Genomic DNA, 18,481 nt, shown 5'->3' with positions numbered 1-18,481 from the left:
CACTGAGCCACAGGTGCCACCCTTCAACATATGAATTTTATGGGAAAACAATTCAGCCCTTAACAAGTATGTTTGCTGAGATTCTATCTCTTTTTTAATTTTTTTTTTGGCCAGGGCTGGGTTTGAACCTGCCACCCTTGGCCTATGGGGCTGGCACCCTACTCCTTGAGCCACAGGCACCACCCATTTGCTGAGATTCTAATATGGGCTCGGCACTATGCAAAACACAAGAACACACACACACACCCCAAAAAAAAAACCAAAAACACACACCCACACACAAGAACAGCAGTGAAACAAAACAAACCCCTGATGTCATGGAGCTGCCATTCTAATCAGGGAAGGACAGACAACAGCTAACAAATATATACAGAGAATATATTTGAAAGAGATTATTATGAAAGAATAAAATTAGGGTAAGGAGAGAAGAGTGGTCAGGACAGGCCTGTCAGAGGAGGTGACATTTGAGCTGAGGCCCAAAGGAGGAGGAGCTGGGGTAGGGGGTGCTCCAGGCAAAAGGAGCAGCAGATACATGGGTCATTGGTCAGCAACAAGCTTGGTGAGTTCCAGGGACAGCAAAATAGTTTCCATAGCTGGAGAGGAACAAGGTAGGGGAGATGGGGCCAGGAAGGTCAAGAGGGACCCTTGAACGCCACAACGATTTTACTCCAAGGGGAAAACCACCATTAGCCGGTTTTAACAACCTGTTGATTTATGTTTAAATGATGCATCAGATTTATGTTTACAGAGCTCATGGCCTCAGCTGAGAAGTGGATTAGAGGGGAGGGAGATCACAAAGATGAAGAAAACACCTGGATTTTTGAACCTATTTTATAGGTAGATGTTAATGGACATACTCATAGACAGATGTGGGGTGTGAGAGAATGGGAGACACAAAAGACCCCAGGTTTTAGCCTAGTAGATGTGAGCAGAGTGGAGCCATTTACTGAGATGCAGAAGGATCAGGTTTGGGTGGAGAAGGAACTGACATGGTGACTTTGAGATCCAAATGGGGACATCAGGGTGTGCCTGCGGCTCAAGGAGTAGGCTGCCGGTGGTGGGTTCAAACCCAGCCCTGGCCAAAAACTGCAACAAACAAAAAAACAAAACAAATGGGGATATCAAGGAGGATACTCCATTCCCCCAGTAGGGTAGACTCATTTCCAGCCTAAAGGCCTTAGCACTAGCTGTTCTCCCTCCCTCTGTGCAAGGAGTGGCCTCCCTCCCCTATCTTCACCTAGGTCCTCAGTCGTAAGGCAACTTTCTCAGTCTTCTGGCTTTGGCTCAAATCTCACCTCCTCAGTCACCTGTCCCTCCAACTAAAGCCACTAATTCCAACACACCTCCACCCTAAAGACTCTTTTATCATCCTGTTTTATTGGTGGAGGACAGAGTCTCACTCTGTTGCTCAGGCTAGAGTATCCTGATGTCAGCCTAGCTCACAGAAACCTCAAACTCATGGGTTCAAGCAATCCTCCTGGCTCAGCCTCCAAAGTAGCTGGGAGTACAGGTGCCTGCCGCCAGGCCTGGCTAATTTTTTCTATTTTTAGTAGAAATGGGGGTCTTGCTCTTGCTCAGGCTGGTCTCAAATTTCTGAGCTCAAGCAATCTTCCCATCACAGCCTCCCGGAGTGCTAGGATTATAGGTGTGAGCCACCATGCCAGGCCAAGGACCTTTTTTTTTGTAGAGACAGAGTCTCACTGTACCGCCCTCTTGTGGCGTCACATGGCTCACAGCAACCTCTAACTCTTGGGCTTACGTGATTCTCCTGCCTCAGCCTCCCGAGCAGCTGGGACTACAGGCACCCGCCACAACGCCCGGCTATTTTTTTGTTGCAGTTTGGCCGGGGCTGGGTTTGAACCCGCCACCCTCGGCATATGGGGCCGGCGCCCTACTCACTGAGCCACAGACACTGCCCCGGGCCAAGGACCTTTAATAATCCTGTTTAAATTCTGACTAGCATTTACCACTGTTGTTATTCTATCTTCCCAATCAGACTGTGGGTTCCATGAGGGCAGAGTCCATGTCTTTATTTTGTTCATTGCTAAATCCTCAATGCCTAGCAGAGCTAAATATAAAGACTCCATAAGTTGCAGAGAGACTGAAAATGTTCCCACTGGACCCTGTGCACTGTTAGGAGGATGTGTCTGAGATACAGACATCACCAAGAGTCTCAGTCTTGCTAGGGGAGTAAACATGTGAGCCCGGGATCTCAGAAGAGTCCCCTGGCCTAGGGAAGGCTTTCCAGAGAAGGCATCTGCAGGGGGAAAGTACAGAGGGTTATGCAACATGTAGAAGCTCTGGAGACTTCTGAGGGCACCAGCAGGGTTCACTATCTGAGTAGACAAGAGCTCAGAAAGGCTGGATTGTCTGACTCTGCTTGGAGATCTAAATCCTGTCCAAGGGTGACGCCCAAGAATCCAGTCCTTAGGGGACAGAAATGAATGGGCAAGTGCAGTGCAAGGCAGTGATTCTCTAACAGGTGACATTAAAATAGGAATCTTTGGCTAGGCGCCTGTAGCTCAGTGTTTAGGGCGCCGGCCACATACGCCGGAATCTGCGGGTTCGAACCCAGCCCGGGCCAGCTAAGCGATGACAAATGCAACGAAAAATCGCCGGGCGTTGTGGCGGGCACCTGTAGTCCTAGCTACTTGGGACTGCTGAGGCAAGAGAATCGCTTAAGCCCAAGAGCTGGAAGTTGCTGTGAGCTGTGACGTCACAGCGCTCTACCGAGGGCGACATAGCGAGACTCTGTCTCAAAACAATGAAAAAAGAAAAAAAAAAAAAGGAATCTTTATTAGTGTGAAGCTGAGAAAACGCGAAAGGGCTATCGGCTCTTCGCGGCTTCCGTATTACGGAACACACGCGAGAGATGGCCGCCACCTGGGCTACGAGCACCAAAGACGGTCATGTGACTAAGCAATTTCCGGAGACTTGCTCCTAGATTTTCCCTGGACTCTAACAGGGGCGTGCGTGCCAGGGCTTAACACGCTTCGAGGTCGCCGTAGGTCCGGCTTAGGGTGGCTGTGACTTGAGAGCCAGCCCCAGGGACATGGAGGGTTCCCCGGAGGGGGAGGCGCCTGCGGCGGCCCTGGCCGCAGTGCTAAAACACAGCTCGGCGCTGCCACCCGAGAGCGCCCAAGTCCGGGGTTACGACTTCAACCGCGGTGTGGATTACCGCGCACTGCTGGAAGCTTTCGGCACCACCGGCTTCCAAGCAACCAATTTTGGGCGCGCGGTGCAGCAAGTCAACGCCATGGTGAGGCCTGTGGCAGAACTTCCTGGGGCGGGGTTTCTAGTAGGACCAGTGCAGTTTTTTGAGGGGGTGTGGACTCCTGTGGGACCGCGGAGGCGTGCTTTGTGAAGGCAGCCCAATAGCCGAAGACAGGCGGGCTGTTGTAGGGGCCTCATTCTAGGCCAAGAGCAGGTTCTAGGAAAATTTGTTTGTTTATTTTTTTATTAAATCATAGCTGTGTACATTAATGCATTAATGGGGTACAAGGTGCTGGTTTTATATACAATTTGAAATACAACAAACTGCTTAACATAGCCTTCACCGCACTTTCTTAATTATTGTGTTAAGACATTTATACTCGGGCGACGCCTGTGGCTCAGTGAGTGGGGCGCCGGCCCCATATGCCGAGGGTGGTGGGTTCGAACCCAGCCCCGGCCAAACGGCAACAACAAAAAAATAGCCGGGCGTTGTGGAGGGCGCCTGTAGTCCCAGCGGCTCAGGAGGCTGAGGCAAGAGAATCACTTAAGCCCAAGAGCTGGAGGTTGCTGTGAGCCGTGTGACGCCACAGCACTCTACCGAGGGCAGTAAAGTGAGACTCTGTCTCTACAAAAAAAAAAAAAAAAAAAAAAGACATTTATACTCTACACTTAATAGATTTGACATGTAAAATGTACCATAGGTGTGGTCCCACCAATTACTCTCCCTCCACTCATCCTACCCCCTCCCCTCCTCTTCTCCCTTTATCTTGGGCCGTAGTTGGGTTATAGCTTTCATATAGAAGTGTGGGTGATTATATATTGGTTTCATAGTAGAGCTGAGTACATTGGATACTTTTCCTTCCATTCTTGAGATACTTAACTAAGAAGAGTATGTTCCGGGCGGCGCCTGTGGCTCAGTCGGTAGGGCGCTAGCCCCATATACTGAGGGTGGCAGGTTCAAGTCCGGCCCCAGCCAAACTGCAACCAAACCGGGCGTTGTGGCGGGCGCCTGTAGTCCCAGCTACTCAGGAGGCTGAGGCAAGAGAATCGCTTAAGCCCAGGAGTTGGAGGTTGCTGTGAGCTGTGTGAGGCCACGGCACTATACCGAGGGCCATAAAGTGAGACTCTGTCTCTACAAAAAAAAAAAAAAATCATCATCAAAAAGAAGAGTATGTTCCAGCTCCATCCTTGTAAACATAAAATAGGAAAATTTAATGTTCTGTAGTGGATGGAACCTGGGGCAAAACATTGCAGTTAAGGGAGGCGCTTGTTAGGGCGGGGCCTCAACTTGGGTTTGCTTTTCCTAGCGGGAAAGGGAACCGGACCCAAAAAGATTACTGATTAGGCATGGCTCGTGATTCACTCCTGTAAACCTAGCACTCTGGGAGGCCGAGGTGGATGGATTGACCGGAGCTCACTGGTTCGAGATCAGCCTGGGCAGGAGGGAGATCTCATCTCTAAAAGTAGCCAGGCATTGTGGTGGGCGCCTCTAGTCCCAGCTACTTGGGGAAGCTGAGGGAAGAGAATCACTTGAGCCCAAGAATGTGAGGTTGCTGTGAGCTATGACGGCACGGAGACTGTGTTTCCAAAAAAAAAAAAAAAAAGATTACTCTCTGATTCCTGAAAGTGAGTACAAGACTAAATGTGTGCCCTGAAATCTGGTCTGGGAAAAGAGACAGGGTATATTCCCTGGTTTGTGGTAGAAGTGGTTCATTATCCCTGAGTGGGCAAGGCCTGTGGAATGGAATCTGACTCTGGTACTCACCTAGGGTCCTTGAGCTGGGGTTTGGGACCAGCTCTTAACTCAACCTGGCCCTTACACACAGATTGAGAAGAAGCTGGAGCCGCTGTCGCAGGATGAAGACCAACATGCAGACCTGACCCACAGCCGCCGCCCACTCACTGGCTGCACCATTTTTCTGGGATATACATCCAACCTCATCAGTTCAGGCATCCGTGAGACCATTCGCTACCTTGTGCAGCACAACATGGTGGGGACCTGTGGGGCTATGGCTTTGGCCTCTTTGGGTCTATAGGCAATACAGTTATTGGTCATTTAAGTGAGATGGGTCTGTTTTAAACAGAGGGACAGAATTGAGTTTTGTTTTGCAGAAGAGCAATCTCCTAGGGTCAAGGAAGGAGGCTGAGGTTAGAAGTGCAGCCCAGAATGAGGGCTAGGCCTCCCTTCTTGGGCCAACTTCGCTGCCTTGTGGCTGTAGGTGGACGTATTGGTGACCACAGCTGGAGGTGTGGAGGAGGATCTCATCAAGTGCCTGGCACCCACATACCTGGGCGAATTCAGCCTCAGGGGAAAGGAGCTCCGGGAGAATGGGATCAACAGGTGGAAACCCTGAATGGTACTGGGCGGGGGAGTGGCCCAGGGTTTTGGGTCTTGATGCCTACATGCCTTCTGTCCCCAGGATTGGGAACCTGCTGGTGCCCAATGACAATTACTGCAAATTTGAAGACTGGCTAATGCCCATTCTGGACCAGATGGTGCTGGAGCAGAACACAGAGGTGGGGCTGGAGCCACCCTGAGGGGCTGGCATGGTAGGAGTCGGGGGTCCCCACCCACTTGGGTTTGGGCTGAAGCTGTTGTCTCCTTCTAGGGTGTGAAGTGGACACCTTCCAAGATGATCGCCAGGCTTGGCAAAGAGATCAACAACCCAGAATCGGTATATTACTGGGCCCAGAAGGTAAGGGGCCAGGTGGGGGCGAAGTTGCCAGGCTTTGGTATGTGTTACTTTGTTTCATCTTTGCCATCTGTGGAGTCATCCCTGTTACTCTTAGTAATCATTCTTTTTTTTTTTTTTTTTTGAGACAGAGTCTCAATCTGTAACTCTGAGGAGAGTACCTTGGCGTCATAGCTCATAGCAACCTCCAAGTTAGGTCAAGGGATCCTCTTGCCTCAGTTTTTCTATTTTTAGTAGAGCCGGGGTCTTGATTTTGCTCAGGCCGGTCTTGAACTCGTGAGCTCAAGCAATCCACCAGCCTTGGCCTCCCAGAGTACTAGGATTACAGGTGTGAGCCACTGCGCCCGGCCTTTTTCTTTTTTTTTTGAGACAGAGTCTATGTCGCCCTCAGTAGAGTGCTGTGGTGTCACAGCTCACAGCAACCTCAAACTCTTGGGCTTGAGTGATTCTCTTGCCTCAGCCTCCCAAGTAGCTGGGACTACAGGTGCCCGCCATGGTGCCCAGCTTTTTTTTTTTTTTTTTGAGACAGAGTCTGAAGCTTTTGCCCTAGGTAGAGTGCTATGCTGTCATAGCTCACAGCAACTTCAAACTTGTCTCAAGCGATCCTCTTACCTCAGTTTTTTTTTTTTTTGCAGTTTTTGGCCCGGGCTATGTTTGAACCCGCCACCTCTAGCATATGGGGCTGGTGCCCCACTCCTCTGAGCCACAGGTGCCGCCCTCACCCCCATTTTTTTGCGACAGAGTCTTAACTCTGTTGCTTAGGCTAGAATGCTGTGGCATTATAGCTCACAGCAACCTCACACTCCTGGGCTCAAGGGATTCTCTTGCCATCAGCCTCCTGAGTACCTGGGACTATAGGCACCTGCCTCAACACCTGGTTACTTTGTCTATTTTTAGTAGAGACAGGGTCTTGCTCTTGCTCAAGCAATTCACCAGCTACAGCCTCCCAGAATGTTAGAATTACAGGTGTGAGCCACCATGCAGCCTGTATCCCTACTTTTTTTTTGAGACAGAGCCTCAAGCTGTCACCCTGGGTAGAGTACTGTGGTGTCACAGCTCACCTCCAACTGCTGGGCTCAAGAGAGTCTCTTGCCTCCGCCTCCCAGGTAGCTGGGACTACAGGCACTGGCCACAACGCCCGGATATTTTTTGGTTGTAGCCATCATAGTTGTTTGGCAGGCCTGGGCTGGATTTGAACCCGCCAGCTCAGGTGTATGTGGCTGGCACTTTAGCCGCTTGAGCCACAGGCGCCGAGCCTATATCCCTACTCTTAAATGAAGAACCTAAGCGCTAGGTAATCTGTCTGATGTCACACAGACGTTGAGGGAGGGACTTGGTATCCTAGTGCTACTCCTAGACAAAAGCACTAGGGTTGACACTTAGCAACTCCCCTGGGTCCTATCTCAGAGCTCCAGAGGCTGTGACATCCAACACTCTGAAAAATAACAAAAGCTACCACTCTTTATGTGGCAGGTCATATCCTAAGTATTGTGTGTGGTTCTTCTCACATAGACACAACCTCCTTGTCTGTCAGTGTTACTGTTATCCTTACTTTACATTTGAGGAATGAAATGAAAAGACCCACAATTAGACAGGAGGAAGGGATGGAATTGGGATGGGGACCTGGCTATCCCCGCCAGGCACTGAGCTCCAGCTGCTATCCCATCCTATCCTCTCTAGAACCACATCCCTGTGTTGAGCCCAGCACTTACAGATGGCTCATTGGGCGACATGATCTTCTTCCATTCCTACAAGAATCCGGGTCTGGTCCTGGACATCGTTGAGGGTGAGGTGCTAGGGCCACAAAGTGGGGGTCTAGGGCAGGCTGAGCCCAAGACCTGACCATAGCCCTCTTCCCCAGACCTGAGACTCATCAATACCCAGGCCATCTTCGCCAAGCACTCTGGGATGATCATTCTGGGTGGGGGCGTGGTCAAGCACCATATCGCCAATGCCAACCTTATGGTGAGTAGGGCTGCACATGCATGCAGCCTGTGCCACACACTGGGGAGACAGCCAGCAGACAAGTGACATCTATGTCAGGTGGCAGTAATTGCTGTGGAGAAAAGCCTGGATGACCAATAAGGAGAAAGGGTGCTGTCCAATAAAGGATGTTCAGGGAGGCTTCTGAGAAATATGACTTGTGAGCAGAGGTTTTTGGAAGGTGCCTCCTATGAGCCATGATAGCTGTCCCTGGGAAGAGAGTTCCCAGCAAAGGGAACAGTCAATGCAAAGATGCTGAGGTGCCTGAAGTAGTCAAGGAATGGGACAGCTAGAATGGTGGGGGTGGAGTGACGACACAGCAAAGCCTTGCCCAGCTTTGTAGGCTGCAGGGTAAGCTTTGGCTTTTGTTCTGAGGGAAGTGGGACAGGACCTGCCCCAGGGGTTTGGAGGAGAGAGTAGTTGAGTTTGGAGGTCATCTGAAAATAAGAGTTGGTGGTGGCTTCTGCTGTGCAGATGGGGGAGGGTTGTTGAGTCCTAGCAGGTAGGTCCAGGGAAGTCTGCTCAGCAGCCCCTATAACCCCAGGCACTGACTTTGGGGCCTTCCCTGGAGTAAGGGGCTGCCAGGGGCTTCCCACATCTGGGACACTCCTTAGCCTCTTTGGCTATGGTTTCCTGCCTCTCTTTGCCTGTGACTTCCTGTCCCTTTGCCTGTGACCAGCTGACCAGGTCCACCCTGCCCCTCCTCACAGCGGAATGGAGCTGACTATGCTGTCTACATTAACACGGCCCAGGAGTTTGATGGCTCTGACTCAGGCGCCCAGCCAGATGAGGCAGTGTCTTGGGGCAAGATCCGGATGGATGCACAGCCTGTCAAGGTAAGGATCAGCTGGGCAGGAGCAGGATCTCCTGTGCTATGGCCATGGTTCCTATGGCTCACCCAGGTCCCCTCTACAGGTCTATGCTGATGCTTCCTTGGTATTCCCCCTACTTGTGGCTGAAACTTTCGCTCAGAAGGTAGATGCCTTTGCGCCTGAGAAGAATGACGACTGAGAAGCTTTGGCCTCAGGGAGGCCTTATCCCCTTCTGTATTTATTAGTTTGCAGACCAAACCCCATGCTCCCCGCCTTGGTCAGTGCTAACTCTAGAATAAATGTCATGGTCCTTCTTGGTCCGTGCCTTGCTGGTGGGTCCTTGGCTTCAGCCTGCTCCACTTTCTGCCTCATAAGCCTCCTCCCGCCAGCAATGGATGCTGCCCCCCACAGCAGTCAGCAGGCAGGGCTCAGTGGGGTGGTAGGCCAGTGACTGCACCACACCATGACCCACAGGCAGAGCCAGCACCATGGCACCCTGCAGAGCAAGGGATGGGGAGTAGTCAGATAGTGGCTGGGCTGTCCCTTAGGCCACCTTTCCCTGGACCTGTAGCCACCTGCCTCTAATTATGGACGCTGCAAACCTCATCTGCCCCAATTTGAGCCCCTCAGGAGCTCCATCCCTCCATGTGCTAAGACCAATCATCTTGGAAGTCTTTCTCACAAGTCATATTGCTTTATCAGTAAATCCTCTTGGTTCTGCCTATAGATGGTCTTCAGAGACTGCCAATTCCCAGCTTTGTCCATCACCACCCCATTCACAACTTCTCTGCTCCCTGACACTGGCTAGGCTCCACTCTGCCCACTTGGCACCCCCCAGCCAGTCATTCACAGCACAATGTATACAGTTCCCCTCAAGCAAACCATGGTTCCTCTTTCTACTCCCTCCAGGGAAACTTCCAGTCTATGGGGCCTGCACTAAGTAGGAAGAACATTCTTTTTTTTTTTTTTTTTTTGTGGTTTTTGGCCGGGGCTAGGTTTCAACCCGCCACCTCTGGCATATGGGACCGATGCCCTACTCCTTGAGCCACAGGTGCCGCCCAGGAAGAACAGTCTTGCTATCTTAGTTCCTACAGTTTGTCCTTGAAGTCTCCAGAACCCCTCAGTTCCATCCATCCTCCTAGGGGGCTGAAGTTCCCTTGTCAATCCCCAGAGCCAAGGTCTCCTTCCCTGAGGCTCCCCAACCCTGACCCCATTAAACCAGAATGGCCTGTTCCCAGCCTGACTCCTCTGCCAGGCAGGCACACATTGAGGACATGAGGGTGTAGAGCTTGAAACCACAGATACTCAGGTGCAGCTCAGGTTTCCTGAACAACCTCATGTCATCCAAAGTCAGATGCCGCTGTCAGCTATGCCTTGACCTAGGGTCAGTGTCAGTGGCTCAGACTGGCATCCACAGCTCTTGCCTGGCCTGGATCCTGCTGCTGCTACCAGCCTGAATGTTTGCACACAACACCTCTATACCTTAGCATGTGCTGTTCCCCTTGCCTGGAATGCCCTTCCTGCCTTGTCTTCTCCAAGATCCCAGCTCAAATATCAGTCTCCTTTTCAGGCCCCCCAGTGACTGAGATAAAGACAAGGCTGAGATGGGGTAGGTGCCCAGGTATGTAGGGGGGGCTGGGGCCAACTCACCTCCACCAGGTCCCAGAAGAACACCTTCCCGTCCTCAGAGCAGCTGACCACGTGTGTGTCACGATCGCTCAGGCAGCAGTCTAGCTTGTATTCCTGGTTTTTATGGCCTGTGTACCTGGAGGTGGGTGGGGTCAGGGGGCTTGGTCCTCAGGGTAGGTTATGGGGGAGGGTGAGGGAAAGGGGAGAGCATGTCTTTGAGGTCTCACTCGCCTAGCAGCTCCCCTGTGTCTTTGTCTAGAAGCCGCAATATGGAGTCCAGGCTAGACACTAGGGTGCACTGCCCATCCCGGCTGAAGCAGGTGCAGGTGATGGGACCTGAGGAGAAGAGACAAGTAGGCAGGTGGGTCAGGCTGGGGTGTCCCTGGCAGCCCCCTCATCTTCACTGCCTGGCCCATAGTCCCAGCCACACTCACTGCCCACGTAGTCTGAGAAGAGCTGCCCCATCCTCAGGTCATAGCGCCTCACTCGGCCATCTACAGATCTGCAGGACAGGAGAGGGTAGATTGAGCCAATTTTCTTTTTCTTTTTTTGAGACAGTCTTACTCTGTCATCCTCAGTAGAGTGCTGTGGCATCACAGCTCATAGGAAACCTCCAATTCTTGGGCTTAAGCGATTCTCTTGCCTCAGCCTCCCAAGTAGCTGGGACTACAGGCGCCTGCCACAATGCCCAGATATTTTTTGTTGCGGTTGTCACTGCTGTTGTAGCTGGCCGGGGGCTGGGTTTGAACCCACTCCCTCGGTACATGAGGCCTTGCCCTACCCACCGAGCCACAGGTGTGGCCCCTGAGCCAACATCTTGACTGAGACCAGTGGCTCCATGGTTCCAGGTGGTATCACAGCAACCTCAAACAAGTAATTCTCTTGCTTCAGCCTCCCAAGTAGCTGGGACTACAAGCGCAGGCCACAACGCCCAGCTATTTTTTTTTTTGTTCTTGCTGTTGTCGTTGTTTTAGCAGGCCCCGGCTAAGTTCGAACCTACCAGCCTCGGTGTATGTGGCCAGTGCCCTACTCACTGAGCTACGATGCTGAGCCTGGCTGGGCCTGTTTTTCCTGTACATGAGTGGAACTCTGAGACATTGGCTTTGAGACTCTGACCTAGGGGCCAATCAAGTCCCACCCTATCATTTCCAAGATCCACAGCTCCTATTCCAAACTTTTGCAGTCCTTCTGAAGTCCCTTTCCTGCACTCTCCAGCTCTTCTCCCACACTACTTTCAGAATCTCCCATGCCTCTACCCCGGCACCTGCCCTGGACCCCAAAGTCACAAGAGGGAGCACTTTTCAAAGTGCAGCTGACTCTTGAACAACATGGATTTGAACTGCACAGGTCCACTTAAATTTTCTTTTTTTTTTTTTGGTAGAGACAGAGTTTCACTTTATGGCCCTTGGTAGAGTGCCATGGCCTCACACAGCTCACAGCAACCTCCAACTCCTGGGCTTAAGCGATTCTCCTGCCTCAGCCTCCCGAGTAGCTGGGACTACAGGTGCTCGCCACAACGCCCAGCTATTTTTTGGTTGAAGTTCAGCTGGGGCCGGGTTTGAACCCACCACCCTCGGTATATGGGGCCGGCGCCCTACCGACTGAGCCACAGGCGCTGCCCCACTTAAATTTTCTTCTGCCTTCGCCACCCTAAGACAGCAAGACTAATTCCTCCACTTCCTCCTGAATGTGAAGATGAGGAAGAAGACCGTTTTGATGACCCACTTCCTCTTAATGAATAGTAAATATATATTTTCTCTTTCTTATGATTTTCCTTTTTTTTTTTTTGTAGAGACAGAGTCTCACTTTATGGCCCTCGGTAGAGTGCCGTGGCCTCACACAGCTCACAGCAACCTCCAACTCCTGGGCTTAAGCGATTCTCTTGCCTCAGCCTCCCGAGTAGCTGGGACTACAGGCGCCCACCACAACGCCCGGCTATTTTTTGGTTGCAGTTTGGCCGGGGCTGGGTTTAAACCCGCCACCCTCGGTATATGGGGCCGGCGCCTTACCGACTGAGCCACAGGCGCCGCCCTTTCTTATGATTTTCTTTTTTTTTTTTGTAGAGACAGAGTCTCACTTTATGGCCCTCGGTAGAGTGCCGTGGCCTCACACAGCTCACAGCAACCTCCAACTCCTGGGCTTAGGCGATTCTCTTGCCTCAGCCTCCCGAGTAGCTGGGACTACAGGCACCCGCCACAATGCCTGGCTATTTTTTTGGTTGCAGTTTGGCCGGGGCCGGGCTTGAACCCGCCACCCTCGGTATATGGGGCCAGCGCCCTACAGACTGAGCCACAGGCGCCGCCCTCTTTCTTTCTTTTTTGAGACAAGAGTCTGTTGCCCAGACTAGAGTGCCATGATGTCAGCCTGCTCAGAGCAAGCTCAAATTCCTGGGTTCAACTGATCCTCCTGCCTCAGCCTCCCTAGTAGCTGGAACTATAGACGCCTACAACGCCCAGCAATTTTTTTCGACTTTTAGTAGAGACAGGTTCTTGCTCTTGCTCAGGCTGGTCTTGAACTTCTGAACTCAACTGATCCTCCCACCTTGGCCTCCCAGAGTGCTAGGATTACAGGAATGAGCCACTGCACCTGGCCTTATTTTTTTTTTGAGACAGAGTCTCACTTTGTCGCCCTTGGTAGAGTGCTGTGGTGTCACTCCAACTCCTGGGCTGAGATAATTCTCCTGCCTCGGCCTCTTGAGTAGCTGGGACTACAGGCCCCTGCCATAACACCTGGCTATTTTTTTGTTGCAGTTTGGCTGGGGCTGGGTTTGAACCCGCCAACCTCGGTATATGGGGCTGGCGCCCTACTCACTGAGCCACAAGTGCCGCCCCTTATTTTATTTTTTTACTTTTTTGAGACAGAGTCTATGTTGTCCTTGGTAGAGTGCTGTGACATCACAGCTCACAGCAACCTCAAACTCTTGGGCTTAAGCAATTCTATCGCCTCAGCTTCCCGAGTAGCTAGGACTACAGGTGCCCGCCACAGTGCCTGGCTATTTTTTGTTGCAGTTGTCATTGTTGTTTAGCAGGCCTGGACTGGGTTCAAACCCTCCAGCCATGGTGTATGTGGCTGGCACCGTAAGTACTGTGCTTCAGGCGCTGAGACATTATTATTATTATTTTTTTTGTAGAGACAGAGTCTCACTTTATGGCCCTCAGTAGAGTGCTGTGGCGTCACACAGCTCACAGCAACCTCCAACTCCTGGGCTTAAGCGATTCTCTTGCCTCAGCCTCTTGAGTAGCTGGGACTACAGGCGCCCGCCACAATGCCCAGCTATTTTTTGGTTGCAGTTCAGCCGGGGCCGGGTTTGAACCCGCCACCCTTGGTATATGGGGCCGGTGCCTTACCGACTGAGCCACAGGTGCCGCCAGAGCCATTATTTTTTTTAATTTCGAGTTAATATGAGGGTACATATGATTATGTTAGTTGTAGTTGAGTCACCCAGGCAATGTGCCTTATACATGTCATCCCTGCAGGGGTATGTGCATGCTAATCTTCTCAGTATTGTTCCAATTTTAGTATATGAGCCGCTGAAGTTGAGCACTGATTTTCTTAACATTTTTTCTCTGACTTACATGCAGTAGGTGCTCAAACACATTTTTTGTAAGTAGCAGAAGAGCAGCCTTGAACTGCTCTAGCAATCCTCCTGTCTCAGTCTCCTGAGTAGCTGAAGCACAGGTGCACACCACTGTCCCTGGCTGAGAATAGATTTGATCTGAGAAGAAGCAGCTATGATCCCCTAGGGAGGGGCAGGTCCTGGCTCTACTCACCCTGCCAGGACCTCATGGTCCAACACCTTCACACTGGAGATACCATCCCTGGCCTCATCCAGTATCTGCACTGGCTCAGGTCTCCGAGAGCGGCAGTCCCAGCAGCGGATGCTGGAATCAATAGAGCCTGTGAAGTCAGCATGAAGGTGAGATCAGGTTTTGGGGGTTGGAGTAGCACTCCAGCCCCCTCTGCCTAGGTCCCAGACTCACCTGACAGGATGACTGTGGCCTCTTCATTAAACTGCACAGTGTTCACCTTCTAAGAAACAATTACTGCCACTCAAGAGGAGGTTGGACTTTGGAGGACTGGGATAAAGGCAGGGTTCCCAGGGCAGGTGAAAGCAAGAACAGAGGCTAGAGGTAGGGGAAGTGAAAGGTTTTGGGGGAACTGCAAGGACAGGGCTTGGCAACTGCACGGTCTGGCCATGAGGGTGTGAGATGGTATTGCCACCAGAGAAATGATCCTTATACTGTAATGGGGGAATCGCCTCTGTCACCACCCAGGTGCTAATATGAGTCCTCCTCTACCCACGGTCTCGAGGGGGGCACTCACCCCTGCATGGCCCCGGAATTTGCGCACGACCTGCCCTGAAGCCACGTCCCACAGAACCACCGCCTTGTCCCCGCCGCCAGAGCAGAGACTGCTATTGTCAAAGGAGCTGGAAAGTCAGAAAGGTAAGGTCATCTAGCACTCTGGGAGGCCGAGGTGAGTGGATTGCCTGAGTTCACCAATTCGAGACCAGCCTGAGCCTGAGCGAGACCTCGTCTCTAAAAAAAGCTGGGCGTAGCCGGGCGTTGTGGCAGGTGCCTGTAGTCACAGCTGCTCTGGAGGCTGAGGCAGGAGAATCGTGGAAGCCCAAGAGCTAAGCTAGAGGTTGCTGTGAGTCCTGTGACATCATGGCACTCTACCAAAGGCGGTAAAGTGAGACTCTGCCTCTACAAAAAAAAGAGAGAAAAAAAAAAAAAAGCCGGGCGTGTGGCAGGCACCCAGCTACTTGGGAGGCTGAGGCAAGAGAATCGCTTGAGCCCAAGAGTTTGAGGTTGCTATGAGCTATGACGCCATAACACTCTACCCAAGACGACAAAGTTAAGACTGTGTCTCAAAAAAAATTAAAGAGGGAGGCTTGGCGCTTGTGGCTCAAGCGGCCAAGGCACCTGAGCTGGCGGGTTCGAATCCAGCCGGGTCCCGCCAAACAACAATGACAATCCAGCCCGGGTCCACCAAAAAACAATGACGGCTGCAACCAAAAAAATAACCGGGCGTTGTGGTGGGCGCCTGTAGTCCCAGCTACTCGGGAGGCTGAGGCAAGAGAATCGCTGAAGCCCAGGAGTTGGAGGTTGCTGTGAGCTGTGATGCCACAGCACTCTACCCCAGGGCGACAGCTTGAGGCTGTCTCAAAAAAAAAAAAAATAAAATAAAGGAGCGAGAGAGAGGACGACGGGAGGAAGGGAAGAAGGGAGAAAGGGAGGGAGGGATGGAAGAAGGGAGGAAGGAAGAAAGAAGGAAGGGAGAAGGGAGGAAGAAGGGAGAAAGAAGGAGGGGAGGGAAGAAGGAAGGAAGGAAAGAAGGGGTCAGCGTTGACCTCCGATACTAGCCTCATCGCTCCTACCCCGGCCCAGCCGCCGGCTCACCCGGCCGCGTCCAGCACCTCGTAGCCATGGCCACTGTATGTCCGCAGCAGCATCCCCCGAAGTGGGTTCCACAGCTTCAGGGTCTTGTCGCTGCCACACGTTAAGCAATAATTGCCATCCACTGTGGAACACCAGGCGCGAATTACCGGGCTGCCGATCCCAGGATGCGCAAGGAGGACGGGGATGAAGAGGGCGCTCACCATTAAATCGCACGGCTCGCACAGCCCCTTGCCCGCAGTTCAGCGCCTTTAACCGTTTCTGCGGCAGCTCCGGGGCCCGCGGCTTTGGCTCGGGAAAAGCCATGACCCCAGAACCCCTTCCTCGCCGTCTAAGGCCTGTCTGTGGGAAGGATTCTGAGCCTTAAGTCCACGCTTGGGTGTAACCTTATTATTGTCCTCCATGTCCTGTTTCTCACTTCCGGATTCGAAACATCAGCACCTTAGTAACAGTGTCAGGAATATTGAAACCCGCTTTCAGTTTTTACCCCCTCAATTCTCCTTCCTTGGAAACATTTTTGGCCTCTTGTAATCCGCTTTCCTCTGTCTGGGGGTTGTCCTGGCCTCCGCAGTAAGGAACGGAAGTGCGAGGGCTTTGGGTGTTACTCTAAAAGCCACCCTCCGCTTGCAAGCCGGAAGCTGCGACTCCTGCAGCGGAAGACCCTGGACTTGGCTTTCGATTCGCCATGTCTGCGAACAGTATGTCGGACCCACGGAGGCCGAACAAAGTGCTCAGGTGAGGACCCCAGCATCATGACAACGGGGTTTGGGTTGAGTGCGAGTGGGGGCAGAGGGAAGCGTTTGTTCACTCCGGTATCGGGACTTAAGAGTCCCTGACCCTTGAGTTTGTCGCAGGTACAAGCCCCCGCCAAGCGAGTGTAACCCGGCTTTGGACGACCCGACGCCAGATTACATGAACCTGTTGGGCATGATCTTCAGCATGTGCGGCCTCATGCTTAAGGTGGGGCAGGTTGGGCGTCCACGGGTGTAGCTTGGCCTGCGTGGGCACGGGTTCCGAACGAAGCGGTGGATCTGGCCTGCGCGGGGGTGATGCTAGGCCGAGGAAGCCCCAATTGTTCTGGAAGCAGAGGTCTGGGTCAGGGAGAGCGCATGGCCGGGCGGTCTGCCGGTGGAGTCAGGCTCTGAAACAACTTGGAGGGGATTCGTGACAAAAGGGCAGGGTCCTCAGCACGTGGGATGTCAAAGGCCAGTCTTGGGCCTGTGGGAATGTGGTGGGGGTCAAAGACACAGATCCTGAGCAACATAGCAAGAGAGACCCCATCTCTACAATCAAATGAAAAAAATTAGCCGTGCACACCTGTAGTCCCAGCTAGTGGGAAAGCTGAGGCGGGGAAGATCCCTTCAACCCAGGAATTTGGGTCTGCAGCAAGATATGATCTCTCCACTGCATTCCTGCCTGGGGGACAAAGTGAGACTGCCTCTTTAAAAAAAAAAAAAAAGAAGGAAAGAATAAAAGGAGGGAAACAAGCTAGAAGTAAGACCAAAAACTAGGTATCTGGAGTATGCTATGAGAAGGTGGGACTGAGGGATTCATGGGAAGCCTCTCACTGACCTAACCCCCTTCCCCACCTCTCCCTAGCTGAAGTGGTGTGCTTGGGTTGCTGTCTACTGCTCCTTCATAAGCTTTGCGAACTCCCGGAGCTCGGAAGACACTAAGCAGATGATGAGTAGCTTCATGTAAGGGTTGCCCTAGAGAGGCAGGGGGTTTCTGAGTGAGGGGAGGGGGCCCCAAAGCCAATTTATCCTAAACTGACACTTCTCTCCTGTCCCAGGTTGTCCATTTCTGCTGTGGTGATGTCCTATTTGCAGAATCCTCAGCCCATGACACCTCCCTGGTGATGTCAGACTGTAGGGATCACATTGTGAACCCCTTCTAATCACCTGCCCCCAGGCCTGGGCTTTGATAGCTCAGCCTTCTGTCCTCAGCTGCTGTCCTGGACTTCTCTGAGTGAGGTGGTCTCAAGGCCCCCAGCTGGATGGAGGGAAAATGGCCCTTTCCCTAGGGTCTCACTTTTGCTAGGGCATAGGGACGAATACCGTAGCCCACACTTCCACTCACCCTTCTCCTGTTCCCTTCCCTTATCTGTTGCTGAGGAAGATGCTATCCATGTTTCTATGTGTATTCATTTGTTTTCTTGTTGAAACCTGTTAGTAATAAAGTTTTCCACCCTGGCTGTCAATCTCTTCTTCTGCTCACTGGGGGTATTCCTTCTAGTGGGGGAAGGGATCCAGCTCTTTAGACCTGGGGTGGGGCCCTGGTCTGGAGCCTTCTGGTGGCTCACCTGCCCTTTTTTTTTTTTTTGAGACAGAGCCTCAAACTGTCACCCTGGGTAGAGTGCTGTGGCATCACAGCTCACAGCAACTTCCAACTCCTGGGCTCAAGCGATTGTCCTGTCTCTGCCTCCCAAGTAGCTGGGACTACAGGCGCCTGCCACAACACCCAGCTATTTTTTGGTTGCAGCCATCATTGTTTGGCTGGCCCGGGCTGGATTCGAACTCACCAGCTCAGGTGTATGTGGCTTGTGCCTTAGCCTCTTGAGCCACAGGTGCTGAGCCTCACCTGCTCATTTTATAAGCCTTGTGCCTAGTCAGGTGCCAGGGACAGGACGCTGACCTTTGCCCTCTGGCAACTCATTAAATAGCCCTTCCGACTTAAGGAATCGAGGCTTTGGCTTTCTTTTTTCTTTTTTGGAGACAGAGTCTCAAGCTGTTGCCCTGGGTAGAGTGCCCTG

General features: G+C 52.2%; 3 protein-coding genes across 4 annotated transcripts; 2 read left to right on the top strand and 1 right to left on the bottom strand.

Moving 5' to 3' along the window:
• The first annotated feature begins 2,906 nt into the window (after nucleotides 1-2,906).
• Nucleotides 2,907-9,019, top strand: DHPS (deoxyhypusine synthase). 2 transcript variants are annotated; one of them, XR_008378920.1, is made up of 9 exons: nucleotides 2,907-3,259; nucleotides 5,040-5,204; nucleotides 5,433-5,554; nucleotides 5,634-5,730; nucleotides 5,823-5,909; nucleotides 7,587-7,692; nucleotides 7,768-7,871; nucleotides 8,569-8,725; nucleotides 8,805-8,827. XR_008378920.1 is itself a non-coding variant. In XM_053585063.1 (9 exons), exons 1-9 carry the CDS (start codon nucleotides 3,053-3,055, stop codon nucleotides 8,898-8,900), a joined length of 1,110 nt encoding a protein of 369 aa, XP_053441038.1. In that variant the 5' UTR covers nucleotides 2,909-3,052; the 3' UTR covers nucleotides 8,901-9,019. The 2 variants fall into 2 exon arrangements, 1 of the variants encoding a protein (XP_053441038.1); XM_053585063.1 differs by having other exon boundaries at nucleotides 2,909-3,259; nucleotides 8,600-8,725; nucleotides 8,805-9,019.
• WDR83 (WD repeat domain 83) lies at nucleotides 8,909-16,206 on the bottom strand. The gene is made up of 9 exons (XM_053585070.1): nucleotides 15,933-16,206; nucleotides 15,733-15,853; nucleotides 14,654-14,759; nucleotides 14,311-14,359; nucleotides 14,101-14,227; nucleotides 10,765-10,832; nucleotides 10,558-10,666; nucleotides 10,352-10,466; nucleotides 8,909-9,197 (listed from the first exon to the last, which is right to left on the bottom strand). The coding sequence occupies exons 1-9, from the start codon at nucleotides 16,033-16,035 to the stop codon at nucleotides 9,048-9,050; spliced, it is 948 nt and encodes a 315-aa protein (XP_053441045.1). The 5' UTR covers nucleotides 16,036-16,206; the 3' UTR covers nucleotides 8,909-9,047.
• A 104-nt stretch (nucleotides 16,207-16,310) lies between these two features.
• Nucleotides 16,311-17,923, top strand: WDR83OS (WD repeat domain 83 opposite strand). Its single transcript, XM_053585085.1, has 4 exons — nucleotides 16,311-16,464; nucleotides 16,584-16,689; nucleotides 17,329-17,426; nucleotides 17,522-17,923. Exons 1-4 carry the CDS (start codon nucleotides 16,415-16,417, stop codon nucleotides 17,586-17,588), a joined length of 321 nt encoding a protein of 106 aa, XP_053441060.1. The 5' UTR covers nucleotides 16,311-16,414; the 3' UTR covers nucleotides 17,589-17,923.
• Nucleotides 17,924-18,481: the final 558 nt, after the last annotated feature.

The sequence above is a fragment of the Nycticebus coucang genome, chromosome 3 (assembly GCF_027406575.1).
Source record: "Nycticebus coucang isolate mNycCou1 chromosome 3, mNycCou1.pri, whole genome shotgun sequence".
Lineage (NCBI taxonomy): Eukaryota > Metazoa > Chordata > Mammalia > Primates > Lorisidae > Nycticebus > Nycticebus coucang.
This window is presented reverse-complemented; position numbering and strand designations above follow the sequence as displayed.

Coding starts and splice junctions, on each gene's coding strand:
- DHPS (XM_053585063.1), top strand. CDS start 3,053: ATGGAGGGTTCCCCGGAGGGGGAGGCGCCTGCGGCGGCCCTGGCCGCA. Junction 5,555..5,633: donor CGGGAGAATGGGATCAACAG/GTGGAAACCCTG, acceptor TTCTGTCCCCAG/GATTGGGAACCTGCTGGTGC. Junction 8,726..8,804: donor TGGATGCACAGCCTGTCAAG/GTAAGGATCAGC, acceptor TCCCCTCTACAG/GTCTATGCTGATGCTTCCTT.
- WDR83 (XM_053585070.1), bottom strand. CDS start 16,035: ATGGCTTTTCCCGAGCCAAAGCCGCGGGCCCCGGAGCTGCCGCAGAAA. Junction 10,667..10,764: donor CTTCTCAGACTACGTGGGCA/GTGAGTGTGGCT, acceptor TCTTCTCCTCAG/GTCCCATCACCTGCACCTGC. Junction 9,198..10,351: donor TCTTCTGGGACCTGGTGGAG/GTGAGTTGGCCC, acceptor CTTGCTCTGCAG/GGTGCCATGGTGCTGGCTCT.
- WDR83OS (XM_053585085.1), top strand. CDS start 16,415: ATGTCTGCGAACAGTATGTCGGACCCACGGAGGCCGAACAAAGTGCTC. Junction 16,690..17,328: donor TGTGCGGCCTCATGCTTAAG/GTGGGGCAGGTT, acceptor ACCTCTCCCTAG/CTGAAGTGGTGTGCTTGGGT. Junction 17,427..17,521: donor CAGATGATGAGTAGCTTCAT/GTAAGGGTTGCC, acceptor CTCCTGTCCCAG/GTTGTCCATTTCTGCTGTGG.